Source organism: Malus domestica, chromosome 13 (genome assembly GCF_042453785.1).
Source record: "Malus domestica chromosome 13, GDT2T_hap1".
NCBI lineage: Eukaryota > Viridiplantae > Streptophyta > Magnoliopsida > Rosales > Rosaceae > Malus > Malus domestica.
In genome coordinates this window covers 41,734,475-41,762,201 of record NC_091673.1, presented here as the reverse complement: position 1 = coordinate 41,762,201, position 27,727 = coordinate 41,734,475, and the positions used below count along the sequence as shown (strand labels likewise).

The following is a 27,727-nucleotide window of genomic DNA, read 5'->3' as shown; positions in this document are numbered from 1 at the left end:
ACTTTACTTATATGGAGAGATAGAACAATATGTAAATGACAAGTTTGCTTAGAAATATAAATGACAGAGGAAAGTGACTAATATTGCAGATTGCTTGTAAATTAAATGACTAAAGATGAGTTGTACATGAAAACTACAAAGGAAATCGATACTGCAAGTGAGCAGTAGAGCTAATAAACTAGACAAAAGATGGCTTTTGTGAGGGCTGATCCCGAAAGGGATGAAGGCTTGGGCTGACTACAGCTTCGTTGAAGGCAAATCTGGCTTGATCAGAGTTTGTGCTTGTATTTGTTTGTTTGTTTGAGTGTCCATAATCCTTGTGCATCTGCTCCTTTTTATAGAGGTATGGAGGAAACCCTCCTGCTGAGGTTTTGTACCTGCCCGAAAGAAGCTTGGGCAGCTTGCATTTCCTTTTGCCAACTTGCATGTAGAAATAATATTAAAAAGGGATTTGCATCTCCACCACATGTTTTTAGCACATGTTTTCCCACTTGTAATAAACTAACATTTAAAAGAAACAAGTTGACTTCTTTCACATGTTCCTTGCCCGAAAGCTTGCTGATGCCTTTCCATCTACTTGCCAAACATGCATGTATCTTGATTAAACAATGCTTGACAAATCTCCACCACCAAAACAAATTGGAAGAACAATATTATAGTGTCCAACCCCTCCACTTGCATCAAAATATCTTTCTAAGTTAGCTTTCTTACATATTAATCCTCCAAATGCCATATTTTACCCAAATTTTACCCAAATTGCCCAAATAAGTAAAAATGGGTATATTTTGAGTGGAGACACAATCATCAATGGCGGGCGTATCGCTCAATTGCGGCGACTGTGGGACTCTGCTGAGGTCGGTTGAGGAAGCCCAAGAGCATGCCGAGCTCAGCTCCCACTCCAACTTCTCTGAGTCCACGGAAGCTGTTCTCAATCTCGTTTGCTCTTCCTGCGGCAAACCTCGCCGATCCAAAACTGTATCTATACTTCCTTCATCGAATTTCGAGTTTTTTTTTTTTTTGGGTTATTTCAACTTTTTTATTTCAAAGGATTTGCTTATCTGGGTCAGCTTAATTTTCATATGCATTAGTTGGATTAAGATAATTGATGAATTTGCTAGTGGATTTCGGAACTTTTAATCGGATTTTATTCTCTATCGGAATTTCAATTGTTTTTTCTTTCAAATTTCGCCTTTTTCGTGATTTGTTTATCTTGTTCGGTAGAATTTCAGCTTAATTTTCATTTGTATTAGTTTGAATTCAGTATTTCTATTGTTAGATTAAGATATGTATTGAATTTATCATTAGATTTTGAAACTTTTTATTTTATTGCTGGTGGATTAAAATTCAGTTTCATTTGGATTCGAGAGTTTTTTTGAAAGATCTTTTGGTTATTTGGGGTTAGAGATGAGATATGTAGTAGGGTACCGAGTTAAATGAGTGATTACAGCAGAGGTTTATATTTGGTCGATTGGAGATTAGAAGCCTGGGCAATAATGCAAATTGTTTTGGTGCTTTGATTGTGCAGGAAAGTGATTTGCACACCAAAAGAACAGGGCGTACTGAGTTTGTTGATAAGACTGCGGATGCAGCTAAACCAATAAGTTTGGAGGTTCCAAAGGCTACTCCTTCAGGGTCCAAAGAGGCTGTTTGTGCAAGTAGCCATGTGCCAGAAGGTACTTCTTCCAGTTCAGTGTGATGTAAAAGCATGAAATTTGTAGTTTAATGTTTTAGTTACAAATAGGTTGTTATTTAGAGGTCGCACTTGGTGCGATGGCAAGTGCTTTCGCCCATGAGCGGTAGGTCTCGGGTTCGAGACTTGGGAGCAGCCTCTCTATAAATGGGGGTAAGGCTAGCCGACATTCACCTCTCCCAGACCCTGCGTAAAGCGGGAGCCTTGTGCACTGGGTACGACCTAAATAGGTTGTTATTTGTACAGTTTTAGGTAGATCTTACATTTCTGTATGAGTTTGTTGACCTTTTGTAACGATAACTAGAGGTTTGCTGTTTGGATGTCTTACCACCCTAAAACGTAGCCACTCACCCGGGAATAATTCCTGCTCAGATCTTAATCTTAGACTTTTTCTCTTCTACGACATCCTTAGTCATGTGATTGTTACTTTCTTTGTGCCTTTTTGTGCATGGTTTCTTGCTATTGGCAAGCCGGTTTTGTTTGAAGGGGCTTTGGTTCCTTTTGGATTGATTTTGTACCTTCGGTAGTCGATGACCTTTCACATTGGTTTTATTTTTTTCTTTTCAAGGCAGATCATGTAGTTATACTCAAATTAAGAATCTAAATATATGACACATGTAGTTCTAATTGTTGTTTTGTTAATGGTCTTTCTTAGCCATCTTTCTTCGAAATTATTCATCGGGAAGGTTGTCACAGTCAGGGCTTAAAAGTAATGGCTGTAGATCAACATGGAGAATGAACTTTAGTTTTTCTACTCAATTCCTGAATCAGGCTTTATAATCTGTATATTTATGAATGGAAACATACTGCCATTGTTATTTTATTTCTTGATGTTTAGTTATTTTGGCTACTCTGGTTTATTAACTCTATTAGTACCTGATTTATTCATTATTTTTTTCATCTAGAAATGGTCGTCCCGGAGGTTGACAAAAAGCTGCTTGAGGAACTTGAAGGAATGGGCTTTTCGACACCACGGGCAACCCGTGCACTTCACCATTCTGGTGAGATGATGATGAAAATAAAATTTTCTTTCAATTTGACATTGAAGCTTCTGTCTCTAGGCTTGCTTTTAGTGGCTTTATTTTACTTTTCCCAATCTTTTGTTCCTTTGACAAAGATGGTGGGTTCCTATAATAATTAGGAGGCTTTTCATATCTATTATCATAAATATCGCCATTTCTAGGGGTTAAGTGTTGGAAAATATGATTTAACTTCTTTGGTTCTAGACTGAGGAGATGTCTTCTTGAGTAGAAAAGTTTTTTCAAAACTTAGAGTGTGATAGTGTCACAACTTCAGGATTTAGCTGTTCCTCTGATATTTAGGATGCAGCTTCATTTATTTATAATTTTGGGCCGTTCTTTCTCCAGCTGCCATTACACAACTGATGGTGGATTATATGAAATAAAACACATTTTATTTACAAAGAGGAATGAAGAAGCCTAAGAGGTCCATATAAGATAGAACCATAAACGTAGGCTTCAAAGAGGAAAGCACCAGAGTTTAAAGTTATGAAAGTTGCTCTGTGCATCTTTTTAATTTTCTTCTCTTATTCTTTTCTTTCACTTTCTTGATTTTAAATGATTGGATAGAAAAACCTGATGTGAACCAAAATGCGATTATGAGACAGAGGCTTAGGGAAAAAGGGGTAGAGCAAGACCTAGGGAGACTGTAAGAGACTTTAAGAAAAGACATGGGGTACTTGGAGCTAAAGGGAAGACTTGGCCCAAAACTGAGCTCAGTGGCGTTCTAGGATTCATACAGCTGATCCCACTTAGTGGGATAAGGCTTTGTTTTTGTTGTTGTTGGATCCCATAGTTTAGGCAATTCTTTGCATTCTGCTTAGTCTTGTAAAACTGGCGAGCAATAATTTTTTTTGATTGTTTATAGGGTTGTAAGTTTAATTTTCCTTTTGAAACTGTTAGACATGATATTAAGTTTGTGATCTTAAAATTTTAATTCTCTCTGCTTATAATTTTGGTTTTTTAGGCAACGCTAAAAATGGGGGTAAGGCTAGCCGACATTCACCTCTCCCAGACCCTGCGTAAAGCGGGAGCCTTGTGCACTGGGTACGACCTTTTAGGCAACGCTAGCTTGGAGGTTGCTGTCAATTGGGTAGTTGAACATGAGAATGATCCGGACATTGATGAAATGCCTTCGGTATGATACATTTATTTCGATCCTTGTTTTGAAATATTGCATCTCTCTCTCTCTCTCGCACACTGTACATATGCATGTTGTTTTTCTTGTCTCTAAACTAATTTTATGAAGAAGAAAGAAGAACAATGAAAGAAAACGAGAGAAGTCGAAAAGGTGAAGCTCTTTGTAGAACAAAACTAACAGAGCATTTTTGGTTCCTTCATATCACTGTCTTAAAATTGCACACACTCGATGCTTACATTCAGTTGGAATCCAAGGTGGATTCACATTCATTACAAAAGCAATCTCAACCCTTCATCTAGCTATATGCTAGGATCATGACACCTGGCATTATTTGCCTTACAACTATATATCTTCTCACTTAGAATTTTATCATAAGTGCCTACACATTTTAATATCACAACTTATTTCAATAACAGCTATAGACTTATAGTTCAACACTCCCCTTTAAGTCTAAAGCTGATTTGACCCCAAGCTTGCTTCTGAGAAAATTAAACCGATCCTTGGCGAGAGACTTTGTAAAGATATCTGCCAATTGCTCTTCTGTGGGACAATAGATCAGATCAATGATGCCTTCCTTTAGTGCATCTTTGATAAAGTGATACCTCCTGTCAATGTGTTTAGTCTTCTGATGAAATACAGAATTCTTAGTAATTGCAATAGCAGAAGTATTATCACAGTGAAGAGGAGTAGCTTCAGTTTGTAATTCTCCAAAATCTTCCAAAACAAACCTCAGCCATATTGTTTGAGCCATGGCTTCTGATGCACTTACATATTCAGCCTCTGCAGTTGAGAGTGCAACATACTTTTGTTTGACAGAAGCCCAAGAAAATACACCACTACCAAATGAGAATGCATATCCTGATGTGCTTTTGCTGTCCTCCAATGAACCACCCCAATCACTGTCACAAAAACCAATTAAACAAGCTTTTCTTCCTTTTACATACTCCAGGCCATAATCCAAAGTCCCCTTGATGTACCTGAGCACCCTCTTTGCAGTTCCATAGTGCCTATTAGTAGGACAATGCATAAATCTTGCCAATAAACTTGCTGCATACATTATATTCGGCCTTGTAGCTGTAAGATATAAGAGACTTCCCACAATACTCCTATACATCTCCTCATTTGCAGATCCACTTCCATCATCTTTAGACAATTTCTCAGTAGCTACAAGAGGGGTTGAAACAGTCTTTGCTTCATTTAATCCAAACTTGCTCAGTAAAGAACTTGCATATTTCGTCTGATGAATGAAAATGCTAGAATCTGTTTGAATCACTCCCATCCCAAGAAAATGATGAAGAAGTCCCAGATCTGTCATTACATACTTCATCTTCATATCTTCCTTGAACTCTTCTAGCATTGACTTGCTACTACCAGTGTAGACTATATCATCTACATAGATGGAAACAATCAAAACATCTTCTCCCCTTGTCTTTATATATAGAGTTGGTCCACTCAAGCTTTTCTTGAAATCACATTGTGAGAAATGATTGTCAATTTCTCCATACCAAGCTCTTGGAGCTTGCTTTAGACCATAGAGAGCCTTATGCAGCTTGTACACTTTGTCCTCCTTGCCTTTTACTACAAAGCCTTCAGGTTGCTCAACATAAACCTCTTCTTGCAATACTCCATTCAAGAAAGCTGATTTCACATCTAACTGATACAACTTCCAACTCTTTTGTGCAGCCAAGGCTATCAAAGTTCTGATAGTCTCTAATCTAGCAACCGGTGCATAGGTCTCATTGTAGTCTAGACTAGGCTTTTGTGCATACCCCTTTGCAACCAGCCTTGCTTTGTTCTTCAACACTGAGCCATCAAGATTTAACTTTGTTTTGTAGACCCATTTAACCCCTATAACAGGTTTTCCAGTTGGTCTGTCAACAAGCTCCCAGGTGCCATTCTTCTCAATCATGAATAATTCATCCTCCATAGCCTTTAACCAAGACTCATCTTGTTTGGCATCCTCATATTTTTCTGGATCCATGACACACAGGTTGCATTGAGCCAACACATCACTCAGATTCCTCCACTTCAATGGTGTGTGATCATATGCTTGATTGACATCCTTATCCAAATTTAACATGCTTGCAGATTCCTCTGTAATGAGTGACTTGGATTGAACTTCAGAGTCTTCAATACTTAGCACTCTCCTAGATGGAGATAATGCAGATGATGTAGGAGATAGTACCAAACTGTCATCAATTCCTATGTTTGCATCATTATAAACAAAACTTCCTGTATTGTGAGTAATAGACTTTGAAGACTTTTCTTCCCAATTCCAGATAGCTTCTTCATCAAACACAATGTCTCTAAACAAAATTAGTTTCTTAGAGAGTGGATCAAATACCTTATACCTTTTTTCGCAGATTGCATATCCCACAAATACTCCTTTGAAGCCTTTTAGGTTCAAGTTTGTCTCTGTTCACTTGGAACATGAACATAACATAGAGATCCAAATACTCTCAGGTGGGCTATCCTTGGTTTTCTACCGGAATAAGCTTCAAAAGGTGTGATGTTGTTCAAAGCCTTTGTGGGACATCGATTTAGGATATATACAGATGTATGAACTGCTTCTGCCCAGAGAGAATATGGCATCCTCTTCTCATGCAACATAGCTTTTGCCATTTGAATCACGGTTCTGTTCTTCCTCTCCACTACTCCATTTTGTTGTGGAGTATATGCAAGAGTAAGTTGTCTTTGTATTCCTTCTTTTTCACAGAACTGATCAAATGCTGATGACTTGAACTCCCCTCATCTATCACTTCTCAGAGTCTTAATCTTGAAATCACTTTGTAATTCTGCCATAGCTTTGAATTTCTTAAAACAGTTGAATGCATCAGACTTATATCTCAAGAAATAGACCCAAATCATTCTGGTAAAATCATCTATCAGCAGCATGAAATACTTATTTCCAGCAATTGTCTCAGTCTTCATAGGTCCACACAAATCAACATGAATCAGTTCAAGTGGAGCAGTTGCTCTGTGCACTTGATTTCTTGGGAATTCTTCTCTGTGTTGTTTACCAAATTGGCAACCTTCACAGACTCCATTGTAGTCTGTAAGCTGTGGCAAACCATGTACCATTTCCTTGTCTCTCAATTGTTTGAGACCACCAAAGTGTAAATGTCCAAGTCTCCTGTGCCAAGTCTCAGTAGAGTGAGTGACACTAGCTTTCAACACCATTTGATTCTCAGAGAGCAAAGTCAGTGGATAACACCTATTCACTTTCTTTTTCACTCTCATAACCAAGCATTCCAGTGATGGACCATCATACACACTGCACATTCCACCTCCAAACACCAAGAAATATCCATGCTCATCCATTTGACCAACACTGAGTAAGTTCTCCTTTAAACTGGGAAGATACATTACTTCTCTAACATACTTTCTGCCTTTATTTGTATCAATAACCAATGATCCCATTCCTGCAACATTCACAAGATCTCCAGCCGGCATTTGAACTTTGCCAGCTACATTGGTTCTGACCTCAACAAGCAAATCTACATTTCCTGTCATGTGATTGCTACAACCACTATCTATGTACCACTCTCCATTCACCTTTGGTTCTGACTGTGTTGTTTGCATAAAACAGATTCCCTATCCTCTCCAATTGATTTGCACTGTTTGCCTTTTGCACTGTTTTAGCTGCAGTACATTCTCTAGCCCAATGCCCAAATTTGTCACAATTGAAGCATTTTGGTTTCCCTTTGTATCTACACTCACCAAAATGATATTTAGAACACACTTTGCATTGAGGTTTTGTGACTTCTTGACTCATTGATCGGGATACATTCAAATTCTGATAAGTATTTAGAGGAGATTTCTGCTGGAATTTAGGTTTTGATTCCCATTTCTTGCATTTAGAATTCCAGTTTCTTTGAGATCTGGATGAAACAGAGTAAACACCACTCTTATTTTGTTCCTTTTGATTCACAGAGAGAGAAGAGAATGCTCTCTCAGTTGCATTAACAGTATGCAAGTCAAACCGTTGTTCTTGGCTTTTTAAAATTGCAACTACCTCCTGCAACTCTACAGTCTCCAAACACTTTGTATTCTCGATAACTAGACATATGGGGTCATATGGTTTACTAAGGCTTATCAAGACCTTATGTACTAATCTCTCATTTGAAAGAATTTCACCAAACGTTTTCATCTGATTTATCACATCATTTAGCCTAGTAAGATACCCAGACAGAGTTTCATCATCACGCATTTTGGCATACTCAAATTCACGTCTCAGATTTTGCAATTTTACAGATCATACCTGATCACCACCGTGATATTCTCCATACAGCAAATCCCAAGCCATCTTTGCTGATTCAGCATTAGCAATTCGAGGGAAGATCTGATCCGAGACTGCATTCTGAATGATCCCAGAGCCTTTGCGTCTTGCATATATGCAGCCACAGTTTTCTCATCTTCTTCCTCTTCTGAACTTCCTTCAGCTTTCTTCTTCTCCTTTGAATCTGAGTTCGTAACTCCTTTTTCCACTAATCTCCATAACCCATGAGATTTGAAAATCGTCATCATCTTGATTCTCCAGAACTCGTAGTTCTCACTGGAGAAGATTGGAGTTCTCACCTCAGAACTTCCAGATCCAGCCATCTCTTAGCTTAGATGATACGAGCACAAATCGAAAAACAGGTTCTATGGAATTCCGGCGACTGTTCACCTAGCTTCGAGTGAGCTTCGATTCAGCTCAGAGAAATCACAGATTTTCGTCCAGACTCAGATGATTGAACTAGGCTCTGATACCATGTTGTTTTTCTTGTCTCTAAACTAATTTTATGAAGAAGAAAGAAGAACAATGAAAGAAAACGAGAGAAGTCGAAAAGGTGAAGCTCTCTGCAGAACAAAACTAAAAATCGAAAAACAGGTTCTATGGAATTCCGGCGACTGTTCACCTAGCTTCGAGTGAGCTTCGATTCAGCTCAGGGAAATCACAGATTTTCGCCCAGACTCAGATGATTGAACTAGGCTCTGATACCATGTTGTTTTTCTTGTCTCTAAACTAATTTTATGAAGAAGAAAGAAGAACAATGAAAGAAAACGAGAGAAGTCGAAAAGGTGAAGCTCTCTGCAGAACAAAACTAACAGAGCATTTTTGGTTTCTTCATATCACTGTCTTAAAATTGCACACACTCGGTGCTTACATTCAGTTGGAATCCAAGGTGGATTCACATTCATTACAAAGCAATCTCAACCCTTCATCTAGCTATATGCTAGGATCATGACACCTGGCATTATTTGCCTTACAACTATATATCTTCTCACTTAGAATTTTATCATAAGTGCCTACACATTTTAATATCACAACTTATTTCAATAACAGCAATAGACTTATAGTTCAACAATGCAAACACTTTGCTATACAAAAGAATGAATAGAGTGGGTATGTGCTTGCATATCTTTTCGGTGATGACATTAGTTCTATAATATTGGTCAAGGAAATATATTAAAAAAAAAAAAAGGTGTCGGGTTTTGGAGATATAAGGGGGTTTGACATCCTAGTGCTAACAGTAATACAAATAAACTTGTATAAATTTATCTTCTGGAAGCTCACTAATTTTCTTTGAGTGGTTATGGATTGAAAATTACTTTTGCATTATTTTGCATCAAGCTAAGTCCAGGAAGTTTTTATTTGGTTTGTTGTTGTGGTGCTCTTTGAATAACTTTATGAGGCTATGAATATGAACTTCTTGAGTCTTTGAGGAGTTCTGTAATAATGGTGTGGTAAATTCTATTACAAATGCAATTTTTAACTTAAATCCAAAACAAATATAATTTACTGAAAATTTTGACAAATATGATTTATTGAATTTTGAACTTGGCTCCTGCATCAGTAGGTGAAAAGAAAGGTTCGAAGAGAGATCGGTGGTAGGGATAATTTATGTTCGTTAAGAATTGTGATTTTGTTTGTGCTCAGGTACCAATAAACAGCAAATTTGAGGCTCCAAAACCTTCTCTCACGCAAGAACAATTGAAAGCCAAGCAACAAGAGCTTAGGTAGTGCTTCTTTATGCATTGTTAGTGTCATGGATGAGTTCGATCAGACCAAAAAAAATAAAGGATTAGAATTAGATTAGATCACTTGATGATACACAATTTTTGCTGATTTTAGATTCTGCTTGTCAGAATATTGATCTCATTCTTTTTCACGGATGCTGTAGTTCCAGTTTTGCTTGTTGAAGCTGATAATATTAGTATGTGCAAGGTTTAGAATTTAGATTGAAGTTTCCATTTACTGCTTTCATCTTATAACTGAGTGCTAGCTAATCACTCAAAAATTCATTCCCCCTAATCTGAAAAATGTACTCAGCTATTGAACGTTTTAATTGATTTCCAAATTTCTTTTATTTGAACTTATCTTCTTCTTGTAGCTATCTTTCTAATATATGTTATGCCATGTTTGCAGCATTTTAAAATATAAATCCTATACTTTTGATTAATTTTTTTTCTTTGACACTGCGGTTCTGGGCAATACTCATGTTTGAAAATTGCTTTAGACTCGCTTGGTACTTCTCACTACTTAATTTTTGTCTTCTAATTCTTTCCAACCAACCTTAAGGGAGAAAGCCCGCAAGAAGAAAGAAGAAGAAGAGAAGAGAACGGAAAGAGAGAGAGAAAAGGTACTTCTAAATGTCTGCCCACTTGTCCATACTTGCATTGTAGGAGTAATCTTTTGCAACTGTATATATGTGTGTGTGTGTGTGTCAGTCTCATCATAAAAAATTTGTATTGCAATCTTAAATACTCTCTCTGACCAAAAAGACAGATTCTTGGACATGCTTTTCCTTCTTCACCATTAAGTATTGTTTCTTCATGTGCCCCTATGAAATTTTTTAATCAAAACAATTGAGAATTTATAATATTTCTCCTTATTTTATCAAGACTGTCAATAAAAGAAGGATTTTCTGATGAGGTCGGAGACTCAGAGGTCCTTTTTTTTTTTGCTTGTGCAATTCAAGAAACATATGTTTAAATTTTAGTTTCCAAGATATGTATGCTCAAGTACTTCTGGTGGATTCATTTACTTCAAAAACTTATGAGGAACCTTCAGAAACCAGGACTATGTTTACGATATATGGTACAGCCTATCAATTTTCAATTTTACTAGTGTTTTCATCAAGTGCAATCCTTTCCTCTGTATGTGGTTCTTCAGGTAAGGATTCGCGTGGGCAAGGAACTCCTAGAAGCGAAGAGAATAGAAGAAGACAATGAAAGAAAACGGTTTATCTTCATCTACTGAATCTTGTGTGATTGATTATTTCTTGTGCTTGTTTTCCAATCTACCATTTAATGACATCAAATGTCATTTTCCCTCACATTACATGAATTTGTCTTCCATTGGCATGGAAATGTTTCTTTGTGATAGGATTATTGCTTTGGGAAAAGCGGAGAAAGATGAAGAGAAAAGAGCTAGGGAAAGGATTCGTCCTTTTTGCGTTGGTAATGGATGAGTTAACAGGACATATTCAAGATGATATTCCTTGGTGTATGCTTTTCGCAAACGATATAGTGTTGATAGATGAAACTCAGGAAGGGGTAAATGCAAAGCTTAACCTTTGGAGAGAAGTGTTGGAATCTAAAGGTCTTCGCCTAAGCCGATCAAAGACAGAATATATGGAGTGCAAGTTCAGTTCAAATGGAGGCCAAAACGAGTTAGGGGTGAGGATCGGAGATCAAGAAATACCAAAGAGCGACCGTTTTCGTTACCTAGGATCTATCTTGCAAAAGAACGGAGAATTAGATGGAGATCTCAATCATAGAATACAAGCTGAATGGATGAAGTGGAAGAGTGCATCCGGCGTGTTGTGTGACTGCCGTATGCCACTGAAGCTCAAGGGAAAATTTTATAGGACGGCAATAAGGCCGGCGATGCTGTATGGCACAGAATGTTGGGCGGTGAAGCATCAACACGTACACAAAATGGGTGTAGCGGAGATGAGGATGCTTCGTTGGATGTGTGGGCACACGAGAAAGGATAAGATTAGGAATAAGGATATCCGGGGTAAAGTAGGAGTAGCCGAAATTGAAGGAAAGATGAGAGAAAATCGGTTACGGTGGTTTGGACATGTGCAAAGAAGGCCTACTGACGCTCCGATTAGAAGATGCGACTATGGGACAGAGGTTCAGGGCCGAAGGGGTAGAGGAAGACCTAGGAAAACTTTGGAAGAGACCCTAAGAAAAGACTTAGAGTACTTGGATCTAACGGAGGACATGACACAGGACAGAACACAATGGCGTTCTAAGATTCATATAGCCGATCCCACTCAGTGACTTGGATTTTCCAAGTCTCCAACCGAGAAGTTTTCCTCACTCGGGAAATTAAGGGAACACTACCTCAACCTACATGCTCCACTCACAAAGCTTCAACATACAAGCTTCAACAAAAGAAATTCAAAGAACTTAGCGAAGAAGGCTTTGGTGTATTTAACACAATACGTTGAAATGAAGGAAAGCTTATTTATTGATATCCCCGATAAGTTACAAATATGTACATATACTTGAGTCAAAATAAACAAACAAGAGGGAGCCTTCACAAAGGTTGCTTAGGAGAAGTCTCAGCAGTTGATAGGAGCATATTTATGCGACTTAGTTGGCTTGTTCTTGTGCATTTATGTCGTGTTTCCTTAGTTATTTTAATGTTTAAAGTCATTTTCGTGTGTTTTCAGACTCTAAGTACAAAGTATGCAAGAAGATGCATTTTGGAGGCCTTTGGAGCATGTTTCGGGCTTGGAATGGATAGCAAATGCATGGGCCAAGTGGATGGACGAATTTGAGAACTAAAGAGGCCAAGAACATGAAGAATTATGGTCCAAAAGATGAAGAAAACAGCCCAAAAATCTGTCACCCCAACTTGCATTCCTTGCCATGCAAACCACATAGAATTCCCTTTGGATTCCATGCCATGCTTGATCACTCTTGTCCCCTACATAATTTCTAATTTCATGCTTCAATTCATTTAATTATTACACTCAATTGCTTGATACCTCTTGTTCCCTTCACTCATTAGATTTTAGACAACATTTACATCCATTACATGCACCAATTGATGCTCCATCATTCACATTTGGAATCCCATGCCTTGTGTACCACATGTTGCTGCACCTTTGACCCATTTATTGACACATTTTCACCTCCCTTTCCATCTCTATGCAATGTACACAATCATTCATGCCCCCTAGCTACAAGACCACTCCATTTTACCCTTCACACTTTGCATCATCACTTCATTTTCACCCTTGGACCATTGCACACCACACACACAAATTGCCATGCATTTCATCCTTAACCTAACCTGATTTTCTAAGGTTTTTGGGGCCTATAAATACATGTTTACACCCCTTGGCCAAAGGACAATCCCCCATATTCATCATTTTATCACAGAAATTCGTCCATACACACCCTAGGAAGCAAAACACCCCAAAAACACCATTCTAGTGCCTAGAAAACATAACAGCCACTCCACCTTCTTCCACCCTCTTTGCCTAGTTCTCTACCACTCCCCAACCATCAAACACTCTTCCACTCTCACCCTAAACCCTTCCACAAAATTCCCCATCCATTCTACACCATAAATCCAACCAAAAATCTGTCCACAAGCTTCATGCCGCAAGCAAGGGAAAGGAGGAATCTTGGATGCACTTGCTACCAAGTTGGAGCATTTTAGGTGTTTTCTTTCCTTTGATTTTAATGTCTAATTTTATGTATCTTTGCTTTGTGAGTATGAGGAACTAAACCCCTCTTAGTTAGGGGGTGATTCGAAACCATGTACATGCTTGCAATATGATTTGATTACATTCAGTTGTTATTTCATAAGTTGCGGATTCAATTCGTTCATCTACTTGATTGATAACTTATTTGTGTATGTTGATTGAGAGTGCACGCTTAGTTTTCATGCATGAATATGATGCTAGATTATGAGGGAGTTTCACCTAATAGTTACAATCTTATAATCACAAGTAGTGAAGGTCGCTTGAAAACGATCGCGTTGAATGAATTCTTGGCACTAGTTTCATGCTCATCATAGTAACGAATGCCTCGTCAACACTTATAGTTCTCATTGTGCTTCATGATTCTTGATTGTATCTTTATTGTGCTCATCACGTAAGGAACCTTTGAGGAATGCTTTGAATTGTTGTATGCGCTTTTCCATCCAATTCATTAACTTAAGGAGAACTTGAAGGTTAATTTAAGCGTATCTAATTAACTTGGGGTGTTGAGTTTCATAATTTATTGAAAGAACAACTGAAAATCATTTTGTTTGCAAGTGTGTCATGTGTGGAGAAGAACCTCCTAACTAGCCTTTTATCCATCATTTTCATCCAAAAACGTTTTACAATCTGTTTTGTTTTAAAGTTTCTGTTTTGTTTTCAATTTTCGTCCAAAACAAATCCCCCTTTATTTTGAAGTCTTAGATTAGTTAGAAAGTGTTTTGATTTGTGTTTCTAAGTGTTTTGATTCAAGTTTTCATCCAACTTCGTCCAAGTTCTTGTTAGGTTCTCAAAACTGCCCAGAAAGTGGTTTTTAGGCAGTTTTGAGTCATTAGGTTGCTGTTTTGAGTTTTATGTTTGTTTAAGTATTTTAAAGTATAGTTTTGCATTCTTTGAGTCTAGTTTAGTGTTTTAAATTTTGTTTTTATGTTTTTAAGTCAGTTTTCAAGTGTTTAGCAATCCCTCCTAATCCCCGGCCTAGAACGATCCCTACTTACATACTTTACTACATTTGATAAAAAGAGGGTTTAATTTGTGTGTCAAGTAATTCTCGCATCAAATTTTGGCGCCGTTGCCGGGGATTAGCAACTTTGCTAATCTCTTGGATTGTTTTCTTTCGAATTATTGTATTTTGTTTAAGTTTCTGTTTAAGTTGCTGATTTGTTTTGTTTTCTTTGTTTTTAGGTACTAGTTTATGACCCGTAGCTCACAACCTGTTCGTGAGCATATCTCCGACTTTGACGGTGATTTTGAGAGAACTTTGAGAAGGAAAAAGAAATTGCAAGAGTCTAATCCTCCTAGTCCTGAGCCTGAATTAGAAGAGCAAGAAGTTGAGGTTGAAGAGAAGGCCACGACACAAGTAGGTGGAGAAGAGCAAGGTATAGCCATGGACAACCGTACGCTCAAGGAGCTTGCCGCCTCGGGTTTGGATAATGCCGCACCATTGTGTATCCAATATCCCATGGCTGCTCAAGGTAAAACCGAAGAGTTCGAATTAAAGTCAAGTTTGCTCCACCACATTCCAAAGTTCCATGGACTGTCCATGGAGGATCCGAACAAACATTTGAAAGAATTTGAAGTGGTGTGCTCAAGTATGACTCCGGTTACCGTTGACGGAAGTATTTTAAAGATGAAGGCTTTTCCATTCTCTTTAATGGACAAAGCCAAGGATTGGTTATACGAGTTGGCTCCCGGTACAGTTACATCTTGGGAGAGTATGAAGAGGGCGTTTCTGGAGAAGTTTTTCCCAACTTCTCGCATCATTCTTCTTCGTAAAAAAATAAGTGGAATTCAGCAAAGCCAAGGTGAATCTTTCCCATCTTATTATGAACGATTTAAATCACTTGTTGCTTCTTGTCCACATCATCAGATGAATGAGGAGCTACTTCTTCAATACTTTTACGAAGGTCTTTTACCACTTGAACGGCAAATGTTGGATGCTTTCGCGGGAGGAGCTCTAGTGGATAAGACACCTAGGGATGCCAAAACCCTCATTGCGAATCGAGCACTCAATGCACAACAATATGAAGGTGTTGGGCAAAGAGACACCCCACGGCCACATCATGTCAATGAGGTAAGTTCTATTTCTGAGTTACAATCCCAAATGGCTAACCTTACGTCTATGTTATCGCAGTTGGTTGAAGGCCCCAAAACGCAAGGAACTACAATCTGTGGTGTATGCTCCATTCAAGGACACCAATCTGATCAATGCCCTCAATTAATTGAGAATGGAGGATGGGAATCGGCCAATGATATAGGTTATGGGAATCAAAACCAACCAAGGAATGATCCTTTCTCCAATACATACAACCCGGGATGGCGTGACCACCCCAATTTCAGATGGAGAGATGCACCACAATATGGCCAACAAAGTGGATTCCGACAACCCCCGGGTTTCTTTCCAAGGCCAATGGCACCACAACCACCTCCTCAGGCACAATCTTCCCAAACCAACCCAGGTACGTCTATGAATGATGATAAAACATATCAGTTACTAACCACCATGGCGCAGGGAATGCAGAACCAAGCAAAGGAGGTTAATGAGCTGAAGAAGCAAATGGGCCAAATGGCCGAATTTTTGGGGCAATTCCGTGAAAATGGTAAGTTACCAAGCACTACGGTGGTCAATCCAAAGGGTGGCTTCGAATCTGCAAAGGCTATCACATTACGAAGTGGAAAAGAGGTGAGAAACAAGGAAGATAAGAAGATACAACTCAAGGAAGATGAGAACACCTACCCCACGGCAAGGGTACCATTACCCATGCCGCAGCCATCTAAGACATCCCATCCGTCCACCTCAGGTAAGAATGTTCCAAATGTTGTGATTTCGAACACTAATCTGCCCAATGTTCCTTTCCCTCGCAGATTTGCACAATCGAAGAAAGAAGAAAGCGAAAAGGACATTTTGGATACCTTTCGAAAAGTCCAAGTGAACATTCCTTTACTTGATGCTATTAAGCAAGTGCCCAGGTACGCAAAGTTTTTAAAAGAATTATGCACAACTAGGAAAAGAATTTCAAACAAAGAAGTTGTGAAGGTAAGTGAAAATGTATCCGCGGTTTTGCAACGGAAGTTACCTCCAAAGTGTAAGGATCCAGGGAGCTTTACTATCCCATGTGTAATTGGAAACACTAGATTTGAAAAATGCATGTTAGATTTAGGTGCTTCTATTAATGTTATGCCATATTCCATTTATGCATCAATGAATCTTGGTGAGTTAAAACAGGATGGCGTGATAATTCAATTGGCCGATCGTTCTAACGCTTATCCCAAGGGAGTCCTTGAGGATGTTTTAGTGCAGGTCAATCATCTTATCTTTCCTGCAGATTTTTATGTCTTAGAAATGGAGGATTCAAGCCATGCTCCATCATTGCTAATCTTGTTAGGCCGACCATTCATGAAAACAGCGAGAACAAAAATAGATGTGTTTATGGGAACATTAACCATGGAGTTTGATGGAGACATTATTCGTTTTAATCTTTCTGAAACCATTAAATATCCAATGGAGGACCATTCTTGTTTCGCTATTGACATTGTTGATTCTTTGGCACAGGTACATTTGGATCGAATGAACGACGATGCACTTGAAATAGCCTTAGTGCACGGCATAGGAGCAAGAAACAAGTGTGGGGGAATCCAAGCAACCCACGGCATGGAATCTGACCATATTGCCGTGCTCCCTTGTGGTGAAGTGTTTGAAATGGTCGCGGCCCTCGAGTCATTGCCATCACATTCTGGTAAGTCTTCACTCTCAATTTTAGATTCGGTTTTGGCTAACAAGTTACTTCCATCCATTGTGCAGCCACCTACACTTGAGTTGAAGCCATTACCTAGTCACTTGAAGTATGTTTTCTTGGGAGAAGATCAAACACTACCCGTCATCATATCTAGCTCACTCACGGCCCAAGAAGAAGACAAGTTGATAAGGGTGTTAAAGGAGCACAAATCTGCCATTGGATGGACCTTGGCGGATATCAAAGGCATTAGTCCCACCACGTGCATGCATCACATCCTTTTGGAGGAAGGAGCTAAGCCATCTCGGGAGGCTCAACGTCGCCTTAATCCACCCATGTTGGAAGTAGTAAAGAAGGAGGTTATAAAATTGCTTGACTGTGGTGTTATATACCCTATTTCTGATAGTCGTTGGGTGTCTCCCGTGCAGGTTGTTCCAAAGAAGTCCGGGATCACGGTGGTGAAGAATGAAGAACAAGAGCTTGTACCCACTCGTATGGTGACCGGTTGGCGTGTTTGTATTGATTACAGGAAGTTAAATGCCATGACAAGGAATGATCACTTTCCGTTGCCATTCCTGGACCAAATGTTAGAAAGGTTAGCCGGTTATAAATTTTATTGCTTTCTTGATGGATATTCCGGATATAACCAAATTGTGATAGCTCCGGAGGACCAAGAAAAGACAACGTTCACGTGCCCCTTTGGCACCTTTGCATACAGACGCATGCCATTTGATTTGTGCAATGCCCCTGCGACATTTCAACGATGCATGGTGAGTATCTTTTCTGATTATGTGGAGAAAATTATTGAGATATTCATGGATGATTTCAGCGTGTTTGGTAATTCATTCGATCATTGCTTGAGTAATCTGACCTTAATTTTGAAACGTTGTGTTGAAACGAATCTTGTGCTTAATTGGGAAAAATGTCACTTCATGGTTAAGCAAGGTATTGTTCTAGGACATATTATTTCTGAAGAAGGCATTGAAGTGGATAAATCTAAGGTAGACCTTGTTCGTCACTTACCCTCTCCAACTTTGGTTAGAGAGGTTCGTTCGTTTCTTGGTCACGCAGGTTTTTATAGGCGTTTCATAAAGGATTTCTCCAAGATTTCACAACCACTATGCCGATTGCTTAAAAAAGAGGTGGCTTTCGAGTTTGATGATGCATGCTCCACGGCATTCAAGCAATTAAAAGAAGCTCTTACTTCGGCTCCCATTATCACACCTCCAGATTGGAGCCTTCCATTCGAGTTGATGTGCGATGCTTCGGATTATGCGATTGGTGCTGTTTTGGGGCAACGAAAGAACAAACAACCTCATGTTATTTATTATGCCTCTAGGACATTAAATGATGCTCAATTAAATTACTCCACCACTGAAAAAGAATTACTTGCTGTGGTATTTGCATTAGATAAGTTCCGATCATACTTACTTGGTACTAAAGTTATTATTTTTACTGATCATGCAGCTCTCAAGTATTTACTCACAAAAAAAGAGGCCAAGCCTAGACTAATTCGATGGATGTTGCTTCTACAAGAGTTTGACATTGAGATTCGGGATAAGAAGGGCGTGGAGAATGTGGTAGCTGACCATCTAAGTCGAATGGTGCATGAGGAAGCATCGCCAATTTCTGAAACCTTCCCCGATGAGCAACTAATGTCTATCCAGGTAAGTGAGCCTTGGTACGCGGATTTGGTGAATTATTTGGTGACTAAACAAGTTCCTAGCACCCTAAACAAATTCCAACGTGATAAACTTAAAAAAGGATGCTAGATTTTATGTTTGGGATGACCCATACTTGTGGAAATATTGTTCAGATCAGGTTATAAGAAGATGTGTGCATGAATCAGATTTTCACTCAATTTTAAGTTTTTGTCACACATATGCATGTGGGGGTCACTTTGGCACCCAAATGACAGCTTTTAAGGTTCTTGAATGTGGTTTTTATTGGCCTACTTTGTTTAAAGATGCTAGAACCTTCTGTTTAACATGTGATCGCTGCCAAAGGACAGGTAATATTAGCCAAAAAGATCAAATGCCGCAGGTACCCATCTTTGTTGTTGAAATCTTTGATGTTTGGGGTATCGATTTTATGGGTCCTTTTCCTTCATCTTTTGGTTTCACCTACATATTACTTGCCGTTGATTATGTTTCAAAGTGGGTGGAAGCGAAAGCCACTCGAACTAACGATTCTAAAGTTGTGGCAGATTTTGTGAAAACTAATATCTTTTCTAGATTTGGGATGCCTAGGGTGCTAATCAGTGATGGAGGGTCTCATTTTTGCAACCGTACCATTGGGGCATTACTCAAGAAGTATCATGTGACGCATAAGGTTTCCACACCTTACCACCCCCAAACCAATGGCCAAGCCGAGGTATCTAATCGTGAGATCAAACAGATTTTGGAGAAGACCGTTGGGCCAAATAGAAAAGATTGGAGCTTACGGCTGGATGATGCACTATGGGCGTATCGAACGGCTTACAAGACCCCCATTGGTATGTCTCCTTTTCGACTTGTGTATGGCAAGCCTTGCCATCTTCCCGTGGAATTAGAACATAGAGCTCATTGGGCCATCAAGACCTTCAATTTGAATGTGGACCAAGCTGGAATTCATCGAAAGCTTCAATTGAGTGAACTTGATGAGATAAGGCATGAAGCTTATGAGAATGCTAGAATTTACAAAGAGAAGACCACGGCATTCCATGATAAGATGCTTCGAGGCAAGACTTTCGAAATTGGGCAGAAAGTGTTGTTGTTCAACTCCCGCCTTCGTCTATTCCCTGGTAAGTTACGTTCCAAATGGGTTGGCCCGTTTGTTGTTACTAATCTTTTTGTGCATGGTGCAGTCCAAATTAAGAGCTTGAGAACCGGGCAAGAATTCAAAGTGAATGGACATCGCTTGAAGCCAGACTACGAGAACTTTGTGTAGCATGTTGTGGAGGAGATCCCACTGCATGCCGTGGGTTCCAAGGAGAAGTGAAGGTGTTCATCGTCCGAGCTGAAGAACTAGAGAAGCTGCCACATCTGCTTGGAGAACAAATAAGAAACTGCAACATCACCAAAGAGCAAAGCTTCGCCGTACAATTCCAATCCAGTTCAAGATCAAAGCTGTGGAAAGTCAACAAGATCAACTATCTCCAAAACCAGATTTGCGTTCTTAAACTCTACTCTGTCTGGTTTTTACTTTGCCATATTTGTCATGTTTATTTGTCGTTTGTTATTTGCTTGTTTTTGGTGTAAGTATATGCTTGAAACATTGGGAGTGAGAAGGTTCCTGGCCACTACCGCAGCGGTCATATCATTCTTCATCACGAAATCCCCAACGGTAAGAGGACCAGTAGGGGAGACGAAGGATGGGCGCCATATGTTGTCTGGAGAAGGCGGGGCTGCCTCTTCAACAAGGTTCAAGTCAAAACGACGGTCGGAGGGGCCAGACATTTTCAAAGGTGTCGAAGAGAGAAGAGGTCGGACAAATCAAGATCTTAGAAGTGCAAGAATGGAGCTTCTACTGGTGGATATTCAAGTGTCCTTTGGAACTTAATGTCAGCCCCTGTAAAAATCTGCACTCGACGAAGCTTCAGAAATCGAAGAGGCGCCTGCTCAGAAATCGAAGAGGCGTTTGCTTTCTCAAAAGCTGGGCTGCTCAGAGACCACGAAGGTCGATCTCAGAAATCGAAGAGGCGTTTGCTTTCTCAAAAGCTGGGCTGCTCAGAAACCACGAGGGCCGATCTCAGAAATCGAAGAGGCACCTACTTTTCCAGCCTTGTCAGCACCTATCACACGCACACTCAGCTTTGCGGAAATTATGGGCATTCTGTCGAAGATTTCTGGCGAAGTAGAAAGCACATGAATCGTACTGTTCAATCACCCACTTCCCACACGCAACAGTAACTCATGGGTACCACAGATAACTTTGCCAAAGTTCTCTGATAAAGTTGAGACACGTGAAGCTTGCAGCTCCCGCTACATCGCTCTGACCAAGAAGGGTAAAAGAATTGCAAAGAAACAACACTAACAAAGTTTAGACACATAAATTTTGAAGGTCTAGCTACCATATTATTACCCACAAGGGTAAAGGAACAATACCACTGCCGGATAATTGGAAAGTCCCGGTGTGTCAACCTCTGTGCTTCGTGGCAAGGTAGACTAGCAAACATGCCCAACCTTTACTCACATTCGAGAAAACACTCCCAATAGGATTGCTTGCTCCAAAATCGAAGAGGCACCGCCCTCCGAATCTCGAGAGCCAGACTCCCAACATGATTACTTTCTCAAAAATCGAAGAGAGGGTAAAGGAACAGTAACACTGCTGGATAATTGGAAAGTCCCTGTGTGTCAACCTTTGTGCTTCGTGGCAAGGTAGACTAGCAAACATGCCCAACCTTTACTCACATTCGAGAAAACACTCCCAACAAGATTGCTTGCTCCAAAATCGAAGAGGCACCGCCCTCCGAATCTCGAGAGCCAGACTCCCAACATGATTACTTTCTCAAAAATTGAAGAGACACCGCTCTCCGAATCTCGAGAGCCAGACCCCCAGCAGGATTGCTTTCTCAAAAATCGAAGAGGCATCGTTCTCCGAATCTCGAGAGCCAGATCCCCGATAGGAGTGCTTGTTCGAAAACCGAAGAGGCACCACTTTCCCAACTTCAAGAGCTGGATCTCCTTGGATAAAGCTTGTCTGTAATCTTCACACGCAACATCAGCTTTCCAGATACCACAGACCACTTTTTCAAAGTGCTCTGACAGAGTTAAAACATGTGAAGCTGGCAGCTCCCACTACCGTGCTATGACCAAGCAGGGTAAAGGAATAGCATTATTACTTGATGTTAGGGAGACTCCTATATATGTCGACCTCCAGCCCTAACGGACAGGCAGACTTGCAAAAATGCTCAACCCTTTCTCTTATCTGAGAGGGCACTCCCAACGAAGCCTTTCGAAATATTCAGCTTCTTTCCCCCCAATAATACCTCTGTAAACAAGCTATACTAGAGCAAGAATATCTCATATCATCAGGGTTAAAAGCAAGAGTATCCCATATCATACTTTTTCCCTGTCTTTTCCTTTGGCCTTGTTCTTACCTGCAAGGCAAGGAGAAAGAGAGCAATCAGTCAGCACTTGGAATCAAGCTTCCAGCCAGGAACTGACTGCCTGGAACCCCTTACCTGATTACTTACCTGGCATTGCTCTCGAGTACTCATCTTTAACATCTTATGCTTCCAGGGAAGATACCGCAGCTGCCTGAGGAACAGATAGGGCAAGTGAGAAGGATACAAGGAAGCATGTGGAGACAAGCGTAACAGCACACGTGCCGATACATCCACTACTCTGTCAAAAGCAAAAGTATCCCATATCAGCAGGGTCGAACGTACTCTAGATTTGATGGACTTGTTTTGACCCTCAAATTCTTCAGTCGGCCTTATACTCTGGAGGAAACCAGAAAACCCTCCAGCCCGGTTCAAGAATAAGCCTGTGGAAAGTTACTTCTTCAAAAGCAAAAGTATCCCATATCATCTCTTCTCATTTTTCTTCTCTTTATCCTTCATGCTGCCTGCAAGATAGGGAGAATGTGAACAATCAGCCGGAGCTCTGATTGCTTACCTTGTTTGTCACATCTTTCAGCAGATCCCCTAGCCCGGCGACTTGGGGGACTCCTACTACATGGTTTGTATCGCGCTTGACCAAGCTGAAACTACAAGTAAACTTCAAGTGAAATTGATACATTACCTTGTGCATCTCCACCAGTTACAGATACCACCCCTGGATGGAGGAAGAGTACTTCCAGAGAAGATGTCACATCTACCCATAGACAGATAAGGCAAGTCAAGACGATACCACACTCCGGTACTTAGAAGTTTCGTGGTTACGAGATCATTCTCCCACAATATTTCCTAATGTCATTTGTACTAAATCATTCACTTGTACTCACTAAAGGAGAGCTTGAACCTATGTACTTGTGTAAACCCTTCACAATTAATCAGAACTCCTCTATTCCGTGGACGTAGCCAATCTGGGTGAACCACGTACATCTTGTGTTTGCTTTCCTATCTCTATCTATTTATATACTTATCCATACTAATGACCGGAGCAATCTAGCGAAGATCACAAAAAGTGACCGTTTTCGGTACCTAGGATCTATCTTGCAAAAGAACGGAGAATTAGATAGAGATCTCAACCATAGAATACAAGCTGGATGGATGAGGTGTAAGAGTGCATCCGGCGTGTTGTGTGACCGTCGTAGGCCACTGAAGCTCAAGGGAAAATTTTATAGGACGGCAATAAGGCCAGCGATGTTGTATGGCACAGAATGTTGGGCGGTGAAGCATCAACACGTACACAAAATGGGTGTAGCGGAGATGAGGATGCTTCGTGGGATGTATGGGCACACGAGAAAGGATAAGATTGGGAATGAGGATATCCGAGGTAAAGTAGGAGTAGCCAAAATTGAAGGAAATATGAGAGAAAATCGGTTCCGGTGGTTCGGACATGTGCAAAGAAGGCCTACTGACGCTCCGGTTCGAAAATGTGACTACGGGACAGAGGTTCAGGGCCGAAGGGGTAGAGGAAGACCTAGGAAAACTTTGGAAGAGACCCTAAGAAAAGACTTGAGTACTTGGATCTAACGGAGGACATGACACAAAACCGAGCGCAATGGCGTTCTAGGATTCATATAGCCGACCCCACTTAGTGGGAAAAGGCTTTGTTGTTGTTGTTTAATATTTTACAGAAGTATTCAGTACTAAGTTTTTGGGTGAGTATTGTATTGTCAGACGTGTCCAGTGTTGGTTGTAACAGGCTAAGTGAAATTTGGTAAATTTGTAGCTCTTTAATCACATGTCTATAACATTCCTTTAGGAGACTCTTGAGTCATACTAAAAGCATATGTTTTGTTTTGTTTTTCCAAATCGAGTCTGAAGTATATTAGCAGAAGAAACCTCGAATTGAGCGAAGCAGACGAATAAAGAACAGGTAGAGAAAAGCAATGTTTGAATTCTTAATTCAAGGAACATTATGAGATTCTAAGAAAATTAGGTGTTAGTTTGAAGGCATATATAAGGAGATCTGTACTACCAGGCATGTTTGACATTAAAATCCTGACCTATTTTATAGGGCTTATGGAGTTTGGATTACAGTGGAAACTCTGAATATCTACATTCAGCTTTTAGAGAAACTTTTGCAAGAATTTTCGTCTTTGGTCTCATTTTATTTGTTTGTTTGATTCTCTGGGAGAGGTGTAAAGATTTCTTCTGATAACAAGGAGAGATGACTAGTGAAAGGATTGACTTTACTGGTGCATGGACCATCAATTAGACATTTTTAGTTGACATAAAATTTACTCTACTTTTGTGCCACTGGAAAGTATATGAAAGTGAGACCAATTGCATACAAGTCGAGTTATAATGTGCACTCAATCAATTTCCATAGTTGTTCTTATAAGCAGCTAATCTGAAAATTTCATGTCCTTTCATACTTTGGACTTTCTATATGGCAGGAGGGTTAGCATGCATCCTGAATGCATTTGGATTCATATACCACCTCCCGCCCACTCCTCATTTTAAAGTGGATAGAAAACACTCACAACTCTCTTCAAGTATTACATTCACAGGAAAATACTACTTGTTAACTATGATGGCTTTATAATTAAGCTGTGCGACCATGGCTTTACAACTAAGCCTTGCTATATCTCACGTGACAAGTAATGAAAGAATCAAAGGTTTTAGGAATTGCTCAGCTCTTTTCAGTCTATCTATTTCTTATTATTCTTTTTGGTTTTATTTTTATGAAATATAAAGCAGTCTTCTTTTTTCTTCATCATTCTTTACAGGCAGAGAGGAGGAGGAGACTTGGGTTGCCACCAGAAGATCCTTCAACTGTAAAGTCTGCTGCACCTGTTGTGGAGGAGAAAAAGGCACGAGCTTGTTTGTATATGCTATTTACCTAGTGAATGCCACTCAGAAATTGTTTGAAATCTGTACTAACAACGGATCTCTGTCGTATTATTGTGTATGTATTGTGCAGAGCTCATTACCCATAAGGCCTGCCACAAAAGCAGAGCAAATGAGAGAATGTTTGCGATCTCTCAAGCAGAATCACAAGGTAAAAACAGTTGCTTGCAAGCTCAAATAATTCATCAAGAAAGAAACGATATTATATTTTCTTCATATTGAGCAACTTTCTAGAGAACCACTTACAGGTCTGGTAAAAGACACCAAAAGTTAAGTGTCAATTGCTCATTTAGGCCTCATTTGGTGTCTAGGATTGAATTGGAATGGGTAACTTCAAGGTATATTGAAGGTAGAGGAGAATGATTTTTCATTTTGACAGGATTAGACGTGAAGAAAAACATCTCCGTTTTAGTCCTACCATTTTGGGGAGGATCGGAATGGATAAGTTTTCTTTTGAAGTAATTCATCTCCTACCTCCAAGTTGGTCACAGTTTTTTAGTTTCTTCTTTCAATGTACCTAAATAGTGGCTTATTCGTTCATTTCCAGTCCTCCATATACCCAATGAAGCCTTGGGTATTTTTAATGTCACTCACACCCTTGAGTTTAACTGAAGTAGCTTTTTGAAGTGATTAAAAAAGAAACAAACAGAAATACAAAATAATATTGCTTGAAAAGAACTGCTCATTATTTATCTATTCAAAGTTTTGTTGTATGGATTGTGGAAAATGGTCTTACCTATTTTTGCTTTCTGTATGTAGGAGGACGATGCAAAAGTGAAGAGAGCATTCCAGACTCTCTTAACTTTTGTAGGGAATGTTGCCAAAAATCCTAATGAGGAGAAGTTTAGAAAGATAACACTCACTAACCTGTTTTTCCAGGTAGAACAACTTATCTTGCACAGAACACAGCTCGCTTTTGAGTCTTTCCCCTTTACAGATTTTGTTCTCTTTCCCCTTCCCTGTTAAAGTTTGCATATACCGTTGTCACCACACTATTAACTATTGAAAAAAGAAGAAGTTTTACTTAGACCTGTCGATGGATTGGTTTTTGATCCGGATCTGATCTGAATCTGATGGAATTCATAAGATATGGATTGACATTCTCAATATCTCATAATCCGAATCCTGTAACCTGTTAGCTAACAAGTAACAAATCAGATATGGATTTGAGTTGTTCTAATCTGATAATAATACGATTGATAAATGATCGAGTGTGGATTAGGCCGATCCAATCAAAATCAGATCTGTTTACTGGTCTGGTTTACTGTTTTGATGTCCATGTTTCTTGATTTGGTCACCAACTCAAGTTTCTTTTCTTTTGTTGTCAAATCACTTATTGCCTACGCAGGAAAGGGTTGGTTCACTAAAAGGCGGCGTCGAGTTTCTTGAATTGGGCGAGTTTGAGAGAATGGAAGGGGGAGAGTTCTTGCTTCTTCCTAGGGAGAAGGTTGACATGGCAGTGCTGAACTCAGCTGGATCGGAGCTCGACTCTGCAATCAAGAATCCCTTTTTCGGTGTTCTTTAAGTTAAAAAGATTGATGTTTGGATTTGTTAATAACAGCAACATTTTTCTCCTTTTTGATTGGATAATTTTTTATATATGTTTAATATGCAGAAACCTAAGACGCATTTCGTACTTTCATTTTATTGACATCGATAATCGTATCGGGTGTCAAGCCTCGTATTGTGAATGACCAATAATGCTTATTTTTTGTCAAAAAGAGCTGAGGGAAAGGGCATTCAACTTGGACAGCGATGCCACTTAGTACTACGGTTTAATAATATTCCTCTTTATTTGTAAGTGAGAGGTCTTAGATTTGATTCTCATCAAAGGCGAATTTGAATCATATTGTTGCTAGTTCATTGTCAAGTTAAGTTTACCCACTCTTTTTTAGTGTAAATAATATCGAGTTCAAAAAAAAAAGGCCAGTGGTAGCTTAGTTGCATGAAGTCATCTTCCTATTATATATGACCAATTCGGGAAAAGTATTATTATATTCCTTTTGTTAAAGTACATATTTCGTATCAATAGTTTGTTGAATCAGTGATGTTCTAACCTGAACGCTTCAATTGGAGGTGGAGCGAAAGCATTTGGAAGGGGTGAAGAAGAACCCGCATGGTCCAGTAATTCCCCATATTTTCTTTACTGATGACACTTACATTTTTGAAGGCCACTAGAATGAATTGTTGCAATTTGGTCAAAATCATAGAAGACTACTGTGAGGCTTCTGGCCAAGCAATAAATCTACAAAAAACATGCGTTTTCTTCGATGCTAATATGTCGGTGACTGTGTCGACGGAGTTGGGACAAGTTCTTAATATGCTGAGTGGTTTCCGATCTGGGGACATATCTTTGTGTTCCTGCCATGTGGGGAAGATCAAAGTGGCAAGGTCTTGCTTATGTCAAAGGTAGGATTTTACGGAAAATACAAGGGTGGAAGCAAAGCACTATTTCTCAAGGGGGCAAAGAGGTACTAATTAAAGC

The 27,727-nt window shown here is 39.5% G+C and overlaps 2 protein-coding genes across 8 annotated transcripts; both read left to right on the top strand.

Annotated features, from left to right (window-relative positions):
* The first annotated feature begins 807 nt into the window (after window positions 1-807).
* LOC103402632 (uncharacterized) lies at window positions 808-3,853 on the top strand. Its single transcript, XM_070811492.1, has 6 exons — window positions 808-975; window positions 1,526-1,673; window positions 2,596-2,691; window positions 3,280-3,358; window positions 3,578-3,581; window positions 3,677-3,853. The coding sequence occupies exons 1-6, from the start codon at window positions 808-810 to the stop codon at window positions 3,851-3,853; spliced, it is 672 nt and encodes a 223-aa protein (XP_070667593.1).
* On the top strand, window positions 3,788-27,043 carry LOC103407130 (uncharacterized). Of its 7 annotated transcripts, XM_070810560.1 has the most exons (11): window positions 3,788-3,847; window positions 9,774-9,853; window positions 10,416-10,476; window positions 11,010-11,077; window positions 14,749-16,864; window positions 17,117-18,067; window positions 18,239-18,964; window positions 25,122-25,205; window positions 25,316-25,393; window positions 26,002-26,121; window positions 26,591-27,043. In XM_070810560.1, the coding sequence occupies exons 5-11, from the start codon at window positions 14,759-14,761 to the stop codon at window positions 26,765-26,767; spliced, it is 4,242 nt and encodes a 1,413-aa protein (XP_070666661.1). In that variant the 5' UTR covers window positions 3,788-3,847; window positions 9,774-9,853; window positions 10,416-10,476; window positions 11,010-11,077; window positions 14,749-14,758; the 3' UTR covers window positions 26,768-27,043. The 7 variants fall into 7 exon arrangements, 4 of the variants coding, with proteins under 4 accessions (XP_070666661.1, XP_070666663.1, XP_070666662.1 ...); XM_070810562.1 differs by lacking the exon at window positions 18,239-18,964 and having other exon boundaries at window positions 14,749-18,067; XR_011574579.1 differs by lacking the exons at window positions 26,002-26,121; window positions 26,591-27,043 and having other exon boundaries at window positions 14,749-18,067; window positions 18,239-21,282; window positions 25,316-25,355.
* Window positions 27,044-27,727: the final 684 nt, after the last annotated feature.